At 45.8% G+C, this 18,141-nt stretch overlaps 1 protein-coding gene across 1 annotated transcript in view; it reads right to left on the minus strand.

Moving 5' to 3' along the window:
- Positions 1-18,141, minus strand: part of MYO5B (myosin VB) — a 331,539-nt gene that overhangs the window by 131,995 nt on the left and 181,403 nt on the right. The window contains exons 12-15 of the mRNA XM_087715323.1: positions 16,271-16,352; positions 10,012-10,152; positions 7,768-7,890; positions 3,787-3,870 (exon numbers count right to left, since the gene is read on the minus strand). Of these exons, the coding sequence (XP_087571449.1) occupies positions 3,787-3,870; positions 7,768-7,890; positions 10,012-10,152; positions 16,271-16,352 (430 nt within the window). The remainder of the gene's footprint in view (positions 1-3,786; positions 3,871-7,767; positions 7,891-10,011; positions 10,153-16,270; positions 16,353-18,141) is intronic.

Raw genomic sequence — 18,141 nt, forward strand, 5'->3', positions numbered from 1 at the left:
AAAAAAACCCAGAGGTGTTCAAACTTGACAGCTTTAAGACTTGTGGACTTCAACTCCCAGAATTCCTCCTCTCGCTCTTCATCTTGATGATGTGTGGACGGGCAGGGGGAGGGAGCTGGAACCGGTTCTAAATGGCACTGTAGATTTGTGGAACCTCTTCTATAGACTGGCAGGAACCCACCCCTGATGTATATGCATGTGTGTGTGTATACATATATATATACACACAAACACACATATATTTGTGTTGCATTTTTGCTGATAAATGAAGGAAGACTGGTATAGATCTGTTTCAAGCTATTTAGCTCTCATCAGCTAGCCATACACTGGGATTCAAACCTGGGGCTGTTTTTACATATTATTTTACATATTAGACAGTTATATTAACCTCTAAGCCAGTGATGGGCAACCTTTTTGGCGTGGTGTGTCAAAAATCGGCAAAAAATCGAGCATAACTCGCATTGTGTGTCACTTCAACAAAAACATAATTTTGCTTTCCCTCTCTTCCTTTCTCCTTCCATCTTCTCTTCTTTCCTCACTCACTCCCTTCCTCCTTTTCTCTTCCTTCCTCCTTCCATTCTTTCAGCTTCATTTCTTTTGCCTATCTACCTTTTCTGTCTTTCTGCTCTTTCCATTTCTCTCTTCCTCTTCGCTTCTGTTCCTTCCTCCTTCCCTCCTTTCCTATTTCTTCCTTCCTTCCTTCTGCCTATCTACCTTCACCTTCTCTGTCTTTCTGCTCTTTCCCTGTCTTCCCCTTTCCTCCCTCCCTCCCTTCTTTCCTTTCTAGTTCCATCTTTTCTTCTTTCCTCTCTCCCTCCCTTTTTCTTTTTTCCTTCCTTCCTCTTTCCTCTTGCCTATCAACTTCATCCTCTTTGTCTTTCTGCTCTTTCCCTCTCTTCCCCTTTTCTTCCTACCTCCTTCCCTCTTTTCTCCCTCCCTTCTTCTTTTTCTTCTTTTTTTCTTCCATCTTCCTCCTCCTCCCATTCTTTCTCCTCCCATCCATCTTTTCTCCTTCCATCTTCTCCCCCCCTCCCTTCTTCTTTTCCTTCCCCCCTCCCTCCTTCCTTCCTCTCCTTCCCTTTCTCGCACACAGGGAGGGGAGGGGAGGCTTTCTAGTCGCTTTCACAGCATAATTTCTTTATCTAACTTTTAAAAAACAGTGTGCAAATCAAACTTGAGATTTTCGTAACCTGCAAAGCACCAAGTTATTATCTTCTGTTGTTACAAATTCGCAGCTACTCCATTCTTTCCGATAGGGAACTGCATTTCCCAAGATGCCTCAGGTCCTCAAAGCGCTGAACGCGGTTTTGCAATTGACTCCAGCGAGGCCCGGTAGCCGCCGGCTGGGGTGGCTGTCAAGGCGCTGACAGCGGAGCAGACGCGCCGTTTGTTACTGCTTCCAGCAATCGAGACGGATGAGGGAAGCGGCGGTGGCAGACGTCAGCAGCGACTGTAACGACCGCGCGGGCGAGGTGCGGAGGAAGAACGGAAGGTCCCTCCCGCCTGCGACGATGGCTCCAGCCATGGACGAGCAGGCTGGCCCCGGCGTCTTCTTCAACAACAACAACAACGCGCTGCTCTTGCCACCACCTCCAGGTGGGAAGCAACCATGCCTTGCAGACTCACTTCCCACCGCAGCACAGGGGCCGCACAGGCGTGGTTGCTTCCCATCCGGAGGTGGCGGCAAGAGCAGTACGTTGTTGTTGTTGGGGCCAGCCTGCTCGTCCATGGCTGGAGCCGTTGTCGCGGGCGGGAGGGACCTTCCGTTCTTCCTCCGCACCTCGCCCGAGCAGTCATTACAGTCGCTGCCGACGTCCGCCACCGCCGCTTCTAATTAATATAATTCTCCCTCTCTTTTTCACTCTCTCTCCAGCACACAAACGCAAATGCATAGGGCAGCCCACCTCACGCACAGGTAACTCCGGGCAGCTTACAACATTATGATGCACGTCTCCCCATAGGAGAGGAGATGGGGAAGCCGGGGGCCCGGAGATCACCCGGGGGATGCCGAGGATGCCTTACCAATTGAAAGCCGGCGTACCTCGTCATAATGGGGGATGGATTTCTTGCCAGGAAACGTGAGGGTTGGACAATGGCGGAGGCTCGGGTTTGTTTTTTTTCCCGGGAATAAAAGTGAACATAAGACTTCTAAATCCCCAGCAAGAAAAGAAATGCAACTGTAGTGGTCTCCCCCCCTTCCTCTAAAGAACAAACGTTATCCTGCCACAGAAGCGAAGAAATCTCAGATTTCGCCCTTCTGCAACAGCCTCCCTCGGGATCCCGCTCCTCCGCTACAGATGCATCGTGTCCCAACAGCGGAACTTCACAGCCCCAAACCCAGTTTCTGGGTGACCCGTCGAGAGACTAACTGCTTCTTCTCCCCACCCCGAAGATTGTATTTCCCCGCCGCTCCCTCCCCCCGCCCCGCAAAGCTCTCTACAGCCCTTCCAAGCCTACCCAGCACCAAGTCCTCCTCTCCAGCAAATCCTACACGCGCCTGACACTCCTCAGTGCACACGTCCCTTGCCGGCTCCGGGAGAGCTTTTTGGAAACGCGCAGCTGCTGCTTCTCTTTCAAACTACACGGCTCCCAAGTCGGGGCATCTCTCCCTCCCCTCGCAGCTCAGGGGCTCCCTTGTAGGGCTCCTGCTGCTGCGGCGGCTCCCCCAGCTAGCGCTCCGTCTGGTCACCATTCATCCCAGATGAATCCTGTGCGTGTCACCCCAAATGGCTACGCGTGTCAGCACTGACACGCGTGTCATAGGTTCGCCATCACTGCTCTAAGCCATAAGCTCTCCATATATATGTATGTATGTATGTATGTATGTGTGTGTGTGTGTGTGTGTGTGTGTGTGTGTGTGTGTATGTATGTATGTGTGTATATATATATATATATATATATATATATATATATATATATATATATATATAATATATATACATATACATATACATATACATACACATACATACACACACACACACACACACACACACATATATATATATATGATTTTTACAACCCCTGGTAAGCCCCAATTATGGGAGGAAGCTAACTGCTTCCATCATCTGTCAATCGGCTCGTCACAAGAGTCCATCACGACAGAAACCCAATATTTTTACTGTTGCCTTTGTTATATTTGTGTTTTTTTTAATTTGTGCTGATAAATAAATAATGGCTAGCTGATGAGAGCTAAATAGCTTGAACTAGATCTATACTAGTCTCCCTTTATTTATTTATCAGCACAAATAAAACACACACACACACACATATATATATATATACACATACACACACACACACATAGACATACATACATACATACATGCATACATACATACATACATACATACATACATACATACATACATACATACATACATACATATAATACTAGTACATATCATAAGAGTTAGATTGATGAAACGGTATCAAATATTGAGTCAAACAGAAAGCATCCTGCATACAAAAATTGACAAGGTCTCAACTGTGTCCCCTCAAGATTGTAAGGAGATCCAGAAGATTAAGTAACTTCCAGTGGTTTTCCTAAGACACACCTTCTTCTCTGCCCTGTGATCCCACTTCTAGCAATGGGTAAACTTGCTACAAACTGGATCTTAATACTGACCGCTAATCTGGACTTCACACTACCAACCAAGATGTTCTTCTGTACAAATTAACCTGAACTGAGCCATCAAAAATGAAAGGAGAAGGAACTTCAGCCATAAATAACATATAATGCCAGAATACAACAATCCAATCTATTTTTCCCACAGGTAACGTTACCTTGCTGGCCTTCAGAATATTGATCTGTTCTTCGTGGACTGTATCTCTGTTTTTTTCCAAAAAGCCCTCGCAATAATATTCCACCTAGAAAAGATTACAGAACCAGAGTTTGGGTAGGAGGAGAAAAGGAGAAGAAAAATTAAAATTGTGAGTACAAATCCTATCAAACAAATTAAGATACACTTAAATAAGATGGGCAATATGTCCCTATATTTTTCTTTTCAAAATGCTCTTTTTTTAAACTGGGGCAGCCTAAATCCAGAATATTTCGCAGAATGCTAAAATATCTGGATCTCAATTTCTACCTTCAATTCAAACTGAATTGTGTGCATGCTCAGAGGCACAAAAGACTAGTTAAGCCTATTCATTGTGTTCAGCAATTATCAAAATTGCTTATTAATAGCAATAGCACTTAGACTTATATACAGGCAGAAGTAGCCAGAGCTTCACATAAGTTAACAACCGGTTTGCCTAGTGAACAGAAAATGTGAGCGTGTGCGCGGCTTCGAAAACACAGAGATTTCATTTTTCTCGGGCAGTCAGGGTGGGTAGAGCAGGCTAGTCATGAAAAACATTTGGACTGTGAGAGCGGGGTGAGCGAGTTAGATAGTGAGACGTAGCGACAGGATAGCGGGGGGGGGGGGGGGCAGACGGTCCGAATCGACAGCAGCCCACCTCTGGAAGTAGCCTGCAGTACTGAACTTCTAACAACTGCGCCACCGTGGTTCATTAATAAAATTAATAAAAATGGCTTTTAAGCGGAACAATGTTAATATGCCTGGAGGATGGATAGAAACCTTTTTTTGCACTGGGGGGGGTGGGGTGGGGGGGAAATCTCTGGCCATCTGCACCACATCGTTGATGTTATGACTGAGGATGACTTCACTTCCTTTGTAAGAGAGAACACCATGTAAGAGTTCCTGCCTAGAAACCTCACTAGAAACTCTTAGAAAACTAGTAGCTACAATCAGGGCTCGGTTGCTGCCGGCATTACTGCCAGTTCGGTGCGCGCAAAAATTTTGCACTTCGCTCGTACGCACACCAGGCGCATCGGCAAATAAAAAGGTCTGTGCATGTGCAAAACCGTAAAAAAATGGGGGGGAGGAATACATTTTTGCAACAAAAATTGTTCGGTGCATGCGCATAACCGGAAAACAAGATGGTGACACCATAGGAGAACCAGTTCGGGGGCGTGGCAGGCTGGGTCGCTGCCGGTTCCAGTGACCCAGGCCGCCAAGTTACTACTTGAGATTGAGATTTGTTTTATTTATATGCCGCCCTATTCCCAATGGGACTCAGGGCGGCGAACAACTCAAGCGGGAAAGGGAACACAAAAGTACAAGACAAGCATTTAAAATAGCCAACAGCCAGTCAAGTCGAGAGGGGAAGGGAGCTCATCAACCCCAGGCCTGCCGACGCAGCCAGGTTTTAACGGCTTTTCGGAAGGCCTGGAGAGAGGTGAGGATCTGAATCTCTGCGGGGAGTTCGTTCCAAAGGGCCGGAGCTGCCACAGAGAAGGCCCTCCTCTGGGTCGTAGCCAGATGGCATTGGCTGGTAGACGGAACCCGGAGGAGGCCAACCCTGTGTGATCTAATGGGTCTTTGGGAGGTAATTGGCAGCAGGCGGTCTCTCAAGTACTTGCTTGGCCGAACCGGTCCAAACCGGTAGGAACCCACCTCTGGCTACAATCTTCAAGATTCACAAGAGAGTCAGGAGAAGTGAGAAATTATGGCTGCTTAAAAGTACTAAGGCAGCTTCAGGTTAGACTGGGGAATTCAGACCAAGCCTTCTTAGCTGGAGATCAACTTTTTCCTCCTGACTGCTGTGAATGATACCCTATTTCTGAGAAATGGAGCTGAATTGTAGGTTTGGCGATTGCTATTAGCAACATAAATGTGCCCGATTGAATAACTCAAAGTGCTTATGTACCAGTTTTTTCTCTCTTTCAAATCCAACACTGTGTCACCATGACTCTCACTCGTATGCAATTAAATGCAAAGAAGGAGGGGGGGTGTCTAAAACTCTTTTTCAATCTCCCTCTAAATTCCAGTTTTCAATTCGTTTGTAAGTACCCTGAATTTTTTCCCTGCCTTTCGATTTCAAAGGTGAATGGAAATAAATAGCAGCTGCCAGGAGCCTTGGCAGCATAGTGGTTAGAAGGCAGTATTGCCAAGGTGGCGCAGTGGTTAAATGCAGCACTGCAGGCTACTGCTAGATCAGCAGGTCAGCGGTTCAAATCTCACCGGCTCAGGGTTGACTCAGCCTTCCATCCTTCCGAGGTGGGTAAAATGAGGACCCAGATTGTTGGGGGCAATATGCTGACTCTCTGTAAACCGCTTAGAGAGGCCTGAAAGGCCTATGAAGCGGTATATAAGTCTACTGCTATTGCTATTGCAGGCAAACTCTGCCCACAGCCTGGATTGATTGATTTCTTGATTTCCCTTTATTTGTATGCCGCCCTTTTCCCTGGGGGGACTCAGGGCGGCTCACAGTTCAAAAAAAAGGGGGGGGAAGGACAAACAATTTCCAACATACAGACAATACAACATATTAAAAAACACAACAGCCTCACAAATTCGAGTGGGGTTAGAGTCTTAACCCCAGACCAGCCGGGACAGCCAGATCTTTAGGGCAGCGCGGAAGGACTGGAAGGTGGTGAGGGTCCGAATCTCCACGGGGAGTTCGTTCCAGAGGGTCGGAGCAGCCACCGAGAAGGCTCTCCTCCGGGCAGTTGCCAGTCTACACTGGCTAGATGATGGAATTCGGAGGAGGCCTAATCTATGCGATCGTATCGGTCTAGTGGAGGTAATTGGCAGTAGGCGGTCTCTCAAGTACCCAGGTCCAATACCATGAAGGGCTTTGTAGATGATAAGTAGCACCTTGAATGGAGTTTGATCTTGACCAGCTCAAGGTTGACTGAGGCTTCTATTCTTCTGAGGTCAGTAAAATAAGGACCCAAATTGTTGGGGCCAAAATGTAAATAATGCTTTTACATTGTAAATCATCCAGATAGTGTTATAAAGCACTATGGGGCAGTATGGTATACTGCTTTAACTGCTGCGGACAGGAAGGCACTACAGAGAGTGATCAATTCGGCGCAAGAAACCATTGGTTGCCCTCTGACACCACTGGATGACATCGCCAGGTCTCGCTGCTTTAGCAGAGTAAGGGAGATACTCAGAGATGATTCACACCCTGGTCAGTGTCTCTTCGTTCTTCTACCATCGGGCAGAAGACATCAAAGCACAGCCAGCCGAACAAATAGGTTTAAAAATAGTTTCTATCCTTGGGCTGTGAGACTCTTAAACCCAACCACAATCACTCCACGCACACGCGGAAACGTATGACTAGTTTTTCTTTTCTTTTCTTTTTCTTCCCCTAATTACTTGCATTTTATTCTTTATACTATTTATGTTGTTTGTATTGGTTGTCATGGATTGCACCAGTGGGCTAAAAGAAATTTCATTGTATTTATTTTGTACAATGACAACATTAAAAAAATGGCTTTCTGCCTGGATGGCTCCCAGAGTGAACCGATCGACAGAAAAGGGAAGCAGTATGCTCCCTTTTTGGGCATACCAGGGCATACTTGGGCATACCAGGGGTTGTGACACAATAAAGATTGAGATTGTCTTGGCAATGTTTCGGCAAGGTCTCACTCGCCATCTTCAGGCTGGTGTTTTTGGCTTAAAGCGAATATATGTTTTCGTAGATTTGTTTTCGTAGATTTTTCACGGGTGCAGGTATGCTGGTCTTGTTGTATTCGGGTCTTTTCCCATGTAAGATTGAGATTGTCTTGGCAACGTTTTATACACACACACATACATACATACATACATACATACAAGTTTAAGTGCTATTGCTAGTCAGTACAGGCAACCAACACAAAGAACCCCCCCAGACCAAAGGGAGATGTTAACTCAGTTAAGGAGAAAGGCTGCTCCTGCATCGAACCCTCTTAAATTTCTCTGTTCCCATTACCTTATCTGCAAAGTGCACAATAATGAACGCCATGTTTGACATGCGAGGCTTCTGGAAATGTTGACTGTTCCCGTGGCGATCATAGAGTTTCTGAGCCCAGTTCTCGTCCGTCCCTTTAGGGAACTGTTTTAAAAGACAATTATTCCGAAATGCATGGGACATACAGTAAAAAAACAACAACAACACCTAATTCTGAATATATTGTTCTCAAGGAAGGTTAGCATTTCACTACACAATTGCAACTACCTGAAACAGCTTCCTCTATCTGGAGCGGCTCTGATGTTTACTTATTGGGATAGTATTAGCTTATGTGACATTTACTCAAGAGCAAAATTACATGCATACGGTAATCCTCAAGCTACAATCACCATTGGAACCAGAACTTCTGTTGCTACATGACCACCAGCATCATCTTTTAATGACCCCATAATCCCTTGTGGTGTAGAGTCTGGGCAACTGAATGGAGAGGAGTGTTTACTGGCCCACTGGTGTTTCCAGTGGAGGCTGCAGAATGCTTCTGATCAAAAGACATTGTTCAACCATTCTTTCTTTTTTTTTCCTTCACAGGTTTTTCTCCAGATGGGGGAAAAACGGAGAGAACAAACGGTTCACGGACCTTCATAAATTTCCATGAAGGAGATGCTGTAGAGCTAACCTTCAATTAAAAAAAACACTCTGGCTTCTGAATAAGAACAAGTGGGAGGCATGATAGCAGCCTTGCAATATTTGACGGGGGTCTAACTATTTTCCAAAGCACCAGAAGGCAAGGCAAGAAACAATGGATGGAAACTAACCAAGGGCAGAAGCAACCTAGAACTAAGGAGAAATTTTCTAATGATGAGAGCAATAAACCAATGGAACAGCATGCCTCCAAACGTTGTGGGTACGCCCATCACTAGAGGTTTTTAAAAAGAGACTAGAGACACCTCTTTGTCTGAAATGGTACAGGGTCTTCGGCTCGAGCAGGGGGTCAGACTAGAAGATCTCTGTCCCTTCCAACTCTATCATTCTATTTTCCATGTTCTGGGCATCTCTTATCAAAACACGTGCTCCCTTGTTCAGAGAAGTAACATGGCTGCCGGGGGTGGGCTGATGGGGATTTGCAGAGGTTCGGGAGAACCTCTAGCTAAAATTCTGTGCAGTTCGGAGAACCTCCAAATCCCACTCCTGGCTGGCCCCGCCCACCCCTCCCAGAAGTCCCAATGCAGCCCATTTTGGATGCAGATAAGTGCAGGGCGCGCACGGAGGCTTAGGGAGGGTGAAAAATGGGCCTACCGGAAGTTCGGGAAGGCTGGAAACGGGCCTGTTTCTGGCCTCCAGAGGGTCTCCGGAGCCAGGGGAAGCTGTTTTCGCCCTCCTGGAGGCTCAAGAAAAGCCTCCGTAGCCCGGGGAGGGCAAAAACACCCCCCTGCCGGGGTGTAGGAAGCTGACTAGGCCATATCCACTACAGCCACGCCCACCCAGAAACCGGGCAGAGAACCCCTTGCTAAATTTTTTGAAGCCGGAGTCACATTTAGCAACAATTAAGTTCTACTGATATCAGTGGGTTTACTTGAAATTAGCAAAACCTGGATCCCATCAATCAACTGACTTTGAACTGACTCAGATTCTTCGGAAATAGTCCACCTGTTCCCCCACCTGCTGACTTGTTTTCATCAAAAAGCTCGTGAGATGATAGCACAAGAGTTCTTTTTTTTCTAAGACTATTTTTCCCCCCATTTTCATAACATATAATCACATGTATACTATTACATAGCCAATATCATATTATATTAATTAATAATTACATCAGTTCATCTTGCCATCAACTCCCGGGGAAAAAAAAAACTAAAGAAGATATTAGCTCTTCTGCTCTCCATACACCACTTTCTTCTGCCTCTCTCCTCCCCCTCCTCACCTCCTTTCTTCCCTCCATCATCCTTTTCTACTCTACTCCCTCTTCCTTTCTCCTTCTCCTCTCTCCTCTTTCCACTCCTCCTTATTCTCCTCATCTTCCCCCCCACTGCCCTCTCTCCTATCCCTCTCTTCCTATCTTTCTTCTCTCTTCTGCTTCCCTCTCTTCCTCTCATTCACTTGGTGTATTTCAGCTTCTGAGCAAACTCCATTCTGTGCTGATGGTATTTATACTTCCATATCAATATACTTAACATATCTTAGTTTTAAAGACAAAATAATACGATAGCACAAGAGTTCTTGAAGATATCACCTTATGACAAGCAGATCAGGGGAATTTTGTTTTTTTACCTTACATTCTTCATCCAGCAAGTCCAGGATACCCAGCTTAGCTTCTATAAGGTCTATGCAGGGCTGATTGTCATAAAAATCGATGAGTGTCCAGGGAATTTGCTCTCTCATGTATTCATCTTGTTCCAATTTAAAAACATGCTGTGGCAGAGAAAGATAGTAAATATTAAGCTGTTATCCGGAAAGGCTATTTCAATGAACCCCAAATACAGGTAGTCCTAGACTTACAACCATCCGTTTCGTGACCGTTAAAAGTTAAAATGGCACTGAAAAAAAGTGGCTTGTGACCATTTTTTGCACTTCACTGTGTCACATGTTTGTTGTAGATTCAGACAGTGAGGAGGTTGGGGAGGAACATGGGCCAGTCCTGGAGTCTGGGGAAGGCTCTGACGAGGGCTCTGCGTTGGAGGCAGAGATGGGTCCAGGTCAGTGGTGGGTTTCAAAATTTTTTAGAACCTCTTCTGTAGGTGTGGCCTGCTTTGTGGGAGTGGTTTGCCGGCCATGTGACCAGGTGGGAGTGGCTTGCCAGCCATGTGACCGGGTAGGAGTGGCTTGCCAGCCATGTGACTGGGTGGGCATGGCCAACTTGTAAAATGTGGTGAAACTCACTTAACAAAGCTCTTGCTTAGCAACCAAAATGTTGGCTCAGAAACTCTGACATTTGAAGCATGCAAGTCTTAAAGCTGTCAAGTTACAAGACCCTTGCACCCCTAACTCTTTAGAAAAAAAAAACCCAGGGGTGTTCAAACTTGACAGCTTTAAGACTTGTGGACTTGAACTCCCAGAATTCCTCCTCTCTCTCTTCATCTTTATGATGTAAGGGAGCTGGAACTGGTTCTCAATGGCATTGTAGATTTGTGGAACCTCTTCTATAGAAGAGGTTAGAACTGGCAGGAACCCACCCCTGGTCCAGAGGCATCTGACAGTTATCAGTTGCCTTCGGAGCAGTGGGGCAGAAGAACAGCTGGAGCCTGTTTCCAGTGTGCGCATGTGCACAGCTGCAAGAAGGGAACAGCTAAAGAACAAGGGCTGACTTGGGAGTAAAGCCACAGGTGGATGGTGAATGGCCCCTCCCATAGGGAATCAAGAGGAGCGAAAGGGGAGGGGAGTTTGCAGGAGACAATTAGTTCAATTCATTAGAGTGAAGATCTGTTCCTGACTTCTTGCCAAGGATTGTCTGCTACAGAGTGGCGTTTGGAAGATATCGGCCTGGCAGCTCTCCAACCTGATAAAGGTCTGTAGTTGTGAAATATCATGAAAGACTGTTGGCCGGGACTTTGCTGGAGAGGAATTCACTTTAAACTAAATAAAAGGGGTTTTATCGGGACGAGGAGTCGGCTCCGTGCTTTTGGAAAGCTTAGGTCAGAATAGTGTTCAAAACTCAAATACATGGGAATTGGTCTCTATTTATGAGGTCATGTGATCACCTTTTACGACCTTCTGACAAGCAAAGTCAATGAAGCCGGATTCACTTAACAACTGTGGTCTAATTTAACAACTGCATTAATTCATTTAACAATCGAGCCAGAAAGGTTGTGAAATGGGGCAAAACCCAACAGCGCAACCCCCCATTTTTGCATGCTTTTTTCGCCCTCCCCAGCATCTGTGGTCGTAAATTGAGGACTATCTATAATCACTGGAGCCTAATTGGCTGTTTAAAAGCTTAGAACATATTGGATATAGCTCGTTGTTTATTCTCCAGATTTAATCTTTTATGGGGGAAAAATGCCCCCGTTTTTGCCTTGCCCCAGCCCTGCTGAAGCCTGCACAGTGCTGTTGAGGGCTGAGGAAAGGCAAAAAAGCCTCCGTTTTTGTAAAAAAATGGCCAGTTTTTACACAAAAACAGGGGCATGTTTATCTTGCCCCAGCCCTGCTGAAGCCTGCAGAGTGCTGCTGGGGGCTGAAGGAAGGCAAAACAGCCTCTGTTTTTGCGAAAAGCGGCCCGTTTTGTGCAAAAATCGGATATGGCGGCGGGGCTTCAGGAGACCAAAAATGGCTGTATTCTATGTATAAGACGCACAAACATTTCCACGCTCTTTTTTGGTGGTGGGGGGGGGGGGGGGAGAAGGTGCATCTTATACTCCGAAAAATATGGTAATTTTCTTTGGGCATTTATAATTTTTGCACATTACAGGCTATTTATACTGAATGCAATAAAAAGGCAGAAAAAAAAGGAATTGAAGAAAACAAAATGAAATCCTGAGCCATTTAAGCATCTCAGAATATCAAATCTATTACTCTCTAAAGCTGCAAGAACATTTTTGTTTGAACACACTAATCCTTTTAGATGCATGTGATAATTACTCAGCTATAGGTATCCTGCACTTTAAAACAAAACAAAAAAGGTTTTTGTAGTTAACACTTAACTACAGGAAGTTCTCGACTTACAGCAGTTCATTTAGTGACCGTTCAAAGTTACAATGGCACTGGAAAAAAGGGACTTATGACCGTTTTCCACAGTTACGACCTTTGCAGCATTCCAATGATTATGTGATAAAAATTCAGATGCTTGGCAACTGGTTCATATTTATGACAGTTGATGTGTCCCGGGGTCAAGTGATCCCTTTTGTGGCCTTCTGGCAACCAAAGTCAATGGGGAAGCCAGATTCACTTAACAGTTGTGTTACTCACTTAACAATTGCAGTGATTCACTTAACAACCGAGGCAAAAAGGTTGTAAAGTGGGACAAAACACACTTAAATGTCTCAACAACAGAAAGTTTGGGTTGAATTGTGGTTGTAGGTTGAGGGCTGTATGTATGCAATAAAGTTTCTTGATTTTAGGGTGTTTCCACAAAAACTGAGGAAGTATAAGAAGCCATACAGTGAAATCAAAACAGCAGATTTCACCTTAAATCTTGCTGTTATTATGGTTTGGTGGCACAGTGGCAACAGCAACTGAGATCTGGGTTGACCCTTGATATGGAGTCATGCTCAATTTTAAAAATCAGGGATCGTGTATTTTGTATTGCAATAAATGCAAAAAAGATTATAGTAGAACAAAAATTAAACCGTGGCACGACAAAACCGCGCTCGACTAAAGCGCGCCCGATTAAACCGCGTCGCTGACGTTATCAACAGGGCGACAACAGCAAGTGCGGAGAAAGAAGGGTGCTTTAAATAGCGCTTTGAAAGCAAGCCGATTCAAGTTAAGGTAAGGGTTAGGTTTAGGGTTAGGTTTAGGGTTAGGTTTAGGGTTAGGTTAAGGGTTAGGGTTAGGGTTAGGTTTAGGGTTAGGTTAAGGGTTAGGGTTAGGGTTAGGTTAAGGGTTAGGTTTAGGGTTAGGTTAAGGGTTAGGGTTAGGTTTAGGGTTAGGTTAAGGGTTAGGGTTAGGGTTAGGGTTAGGTTAAGGGTTAGGATTAGGTTTAGGGTTAGGTTAAGGGTTAGGTTTAGGGTTAAGGATTAGGTTTAGGGTTAGGTTTAGGGTTAGGTTTAGGGGGGTGGAAAGAGCAAGCAACCGCCCCGCGGTGCCTCTGCCAGCGAAAACAAAGCTTGAGAGGGCTGTGTGTGGCCCTCGCGATCTCCATTTTGGCTGGCAGTGGGTTGCAAGGCGTGACCCGTCAAAACCGCGCCCGATTAAACCACGTCGCTGACGTCATCAACAGGGCGACAACAGCCAGCGTGGAGAAAGAAGGGCGCTTTAAATAGCGCTTTGAAAGCAAGCCGATTCAACTTAAGGTAAGGGTTAGGTTTAGGGTTAGGTTTAGGGTTAGGTTAAGGGTTAGGGTTAGGTTAAGGGTTAGGGTTAGGGTTAGGGTTAGGTTAAGGGTTAGGTTAAGGGTTAGGTTAAGGGTTAGGGTTAGGGTTAGGGTTAGGGTTAGGGTTAGGGTTAGGTTAAGGGTTAGGGTTAGGGTTAGGTTAAGGGTTAGGATTAGGTTTAGGGTTAGGTTAAGGGTTAGGTTTAGGGTTAAGGATTAGGTTTAGGGTTAGGTTTAGGGTTAGGTTTAGGGGGGTGGGGTTTAGGTTTAGGGGTTAATTTTAGGTTTAGCGTTTACAGCGTGTTCTGTCTCCGCGCTGTTGTCGCGCTGTGATGACGTCAGCTACGCGGTTTCGTCGAGCACCCTTTAGTCGAACGTGGTTTTGTGGTGGAACCAAATTAAACACACGCATAAAATCTACACATAAGGATAGGACTGTTAACAACTTGAAATCACCCACGAGTAATAGCTGAATTGCTATAACATGAATCACTTGTAAGGATCTGAAGATATAATGTATTAGGCTATTAAGAAAACACGCAGCAGCAAACAGAATTTTCGCAAGGATTGATGAATATCTTAAAATAAATATTTCACCCTATCTGTCAATCCGGTGCGATATGCGTTGCTGTGAAGAATTGCTTTTAGGGACTTTTTAATTACTTTAAAAAAGTCAATAGGAAGCAAAATGAGCAAAATAAAGCAGAAAATCAGTAGAGTTGGTTTTTTTTAAAAAAAAATAACATTGGAAATTATCAAAAAAGCCACAGGGGAGATCAAACTTATAGAACTTTTGTAGAATGGAAACAGCTAAAAATCATGAAGATCCGAGGAACACAGTCTCCAAGTAAAGGGAACAGTGGTGGGCCCGGCATCAACCACATGGACGAGCATGGCACACAAATGCGCCGTACGTTCTTGTGATGCCTCCGCAATGTCCCAGTGCTCGACGGAACATTGCGCAGGCAACGTACATGCCATGCACATGCGCAGAAACGCCAAAGGCTTAAAGGACAGGTAAGGTGCTCAGAAGGGTGGGCCCTCCGGAGCACCGTACCGTAGGCTCCGGTACACAACCCACCACTGAACGGGAATATAGTGCTAAGGATTGTGTTTTTTAAAAAAGAGACTAGGACAGCGTGCCATAAATGGGGGGAGCACAGGTGGGGTCATGTGCGGGCATGCCACACCCATAATGCAATGTGCGACACACACCCCAGTGCGCATGCACGCACTACAGGCACAACCCCCCATTTTTGCATGCTTTTTTTCTCCCTCCCCAGGCTTTATAGGAGCCTGGTGAGGGCGAAAACAACCTCCCTGCTCCCCCGGAAGCCCTCCAGAGGCTTCAAGGACCTTCATGAGGCTTCCCTGAAGTCTTCGGAGCAGTCAAAACGACCCTCCAAGCAAACCAGAAGTCCATTCCCAAACTTCCAGTTTGCCCATAGGGCCGGTTTTTTGCGCTCCGGAGGCTTCAGGGAAGCTCATGAAGCCTCCGGAGGGCCTCCAGGGGGGGGGGAGGAGGCTCTTTTCACCCTCCCCAGGCTCCTATAAAGCCTCTGGAGCCTAGAGCCTAACAAATGGCTCCGCATGCCACCTGTGGCATGCATGCCATAGGTCCACCATCACTGGACTAGGTCAATGACGGTGATCCTTTTTGGCACTGTGTTAAAAAGGGAGGGCGCGCCCTCGTCGGGGAAGCGACCCGGAAGAGGAGCTGCCCAGTGCGCATGTGCTTGCCAGAAACTGGAACTTCCTGTTTCCAGCACGCGCATGCGCACCGAGCAACTCTTTGTATTTCTGGCATGCATGCGTGCATGACAATCAGGTGTCCGGCGCTCATGCGCACATGTACACGTGGAAATCAGAAGACCAGTTCTTCCCGTTTACGGTACTGGAACACATACGAAGGCTGGCTGATCATCGTGTGCACATGTATGCCAGAAACGCAGGAGAGTAATGGGCGAGGCCATGTGTGCCGGGCGACATGGCTCTGCCTGCCATTTCAGGCACACGTGCCATAGGTTCGCCATCATGGGACTAGGTATAGGGCATAACTTTAAAAAATCTGCTGTACTTAAATTGAAGGAAATTTAATTTCCTTTTTCTTGGTCTTCCAATAATGTTTGCTTATTTATTAAGGAACTGAGGAACTCTCAAAGGTTATGTTGAAAGAAAATATCTAGCTCACTCATAAAATTATTATATCATTATGTAATGCAAATATAGTGGGGTTCCCAATCTGAAATATTATTTTAAAGGATTTCAGCTGAGACAATATTTGCAAATCAACGCATTTTCACAGTGGGAACTCACATAATTCCCATCTAGTAAACAGAGCTCGTTAAAAATTTATTTGCTTTTTAATAGCAGTTCTATGTAATGTAAATAGAGTCGGTTAATCCCTTTTAGAAGACAAACTTCATGAACATGTTAGTTATTCCTATATCTTATTCATTTACTACATTCTTAAAACATTTTAGTCAAGGCACATTTTGTATATCTTTGTATTCTTTGGTTCCACCCCGAAAGACACTAACATAAATTTACAATCCAAATTACCAAATTGAACTGCTGCTGTAATTTTTCATTGGCGTAATTGATGCAGAATTGTTCAAAGCTATTATATTCAAAGGTCTCAAACCTGCAAAAGAAAAGAATATTCTTAGAAAAAGGATTCAAAGAATAGTTTCTGGAGAGAAAACAATCATTCATATTTACGGATTAATTATTGTACTATTTTTATAAACCACCTTGGGAATCCGATTTGAGAGAGTTATTAAAATGACGTCGATAAATCAAAATTACTTCCAGTTTAGAAATATCAACGAGAGCTTAGCTTAAATTTTCCCAATCCAGAATCCTACAGATGCATGAACAGCTATCACAGGATGCAATTTTAGAGCTGTAATTCCAATATATTTGGGGAGCATTATATTGGGGAAGAAACGTTTAGGCTAACAGCCCCATCAATTCTATCACTCACTGTCTTCTAGCGCAGGGGTCCCCCCCCCCGGGCCACCGTCCAGTACCGGGCTGTGGCCCATTCAGAACTGGGCCGGGCAAGCAGTGGACGAGTGTGTGCATGCATGCAACTCTATTTGTTCAAGCAGCGTGTGTGCCTGCCACTTGTGCAAATGAAACTGCGCCAGGGGTGGGTTTCAGGCGGTTCGCGGCGGTCCCCGTGAACTGGTTGGTCGGTGAACCCGGAAATAAGTAACTTCCGGGAACGCCGAAGGATCCACCCGCCCACCCGCATTTCTTACCCGGTTTTGACGAGTTCTGCGCTTCCACGCATGCGCAGAACGCATACAGCGCCTGCGCGATCCTCCAGGAGCAGCTGGAGCATCGCACAGGCGCTAGTACGCATGCATGCACTGTGCGTGTGCACGAGGATGCCGCCGGCCCAGTTCCAACTGAACCGGTTGGAATGGGGTGAGAAACCCACCCCTGAACTGCGCCCATGCTCGCCCAGAACTTACATGGAACCATCTCCTCTCCCCCTGCCAGTACCGATCCACAAAGCCAGTAGACTACCAAACGGCTGTCCTAGAGACCTATCCTATTTCCAAATTTCAATGGGTAGAACACCGACCTAGCCTCTGGGCATAGGAACCATAATTTTAAATTTCTCACAATGACACAGTAGCAAGGAATTAGGGAAAAGGTTTAAGTGCTTCCCAACCATCTAACATTTTTACCATATGAAATCCAAGTCTAGAATGAACTATTTGCAACAGATTCTTGAGGGAAGGAGGGGGAGGGAGAGGGAGAGAGAGCGGGGAGGAGAGCAAGGGAGAGGAAGAGGGAGGGTGGAAGAGAGGGAGCGAGAGAGAGAAGGGGTAATTTGAAGGCATCCGTCAGCCTCTGCTTCGCTGCTGCTTTTCGGCTGCCATTGAAACGGGGAGGGGGGGGCATGGTAATTGGGAGGGGAATCATTATGTACTGGAGGATTGTTATTAGGAGCTGTCCTGACCATCTATCTGCACATGTGGAAGAAGGGAGTTTCCCGCCAAGGCTAACTTGCCAATTACCTCCACTAGACCAATTAGATCCCACAGACTAGGCCTCCTCCGAATTCCATCAGCCGGCCAGTGTCGACTGGCGACTACCCGGAGGAGAGCCTTCTCTGTGGCTGCTCTGACCCTCTGGAACGAACTCCCCGTGGAGATTCGTACCCTCACCACCCTCCAGGCCTTCCGCATAGCCCTTAAAACCTGGCTGTTCCGACAGGCCTGGGGCTAAAGACTCGCTGCGCCACTTCGAATGGTATGATTGTTGTGCTTTTAACTATGTATGGTTTCTATGTTTTTGTAACTCTGTTTGTATTTCCCCTCCCTTTTTGAGTTGTGAGCCGCCCTGAGTCCCTTCAGGGAAAAGGGCGGCATACAAATAAATTAAACCAATTAAATTAAACCATAAACTTTCCAGCA

The sequence above is a fragment of the Thamnophis sirtalis genome, unplaced genomic scaffold (genome assembly GCF_051295495.1).
Source record: "Thamnophis sirtalis isolate CommonGarterSnake01/CBP01778 unplaced genomic scaffold, rThaSir2_p1.2 scaffold_5, whole genome shotgun sequence".
Lineage (NCBI taxonomy): Eukaryota > Metazoa > Chordata > Lepidosauria > Squamata > Natricidae > Thamnophis > Thamnophis sirtalis.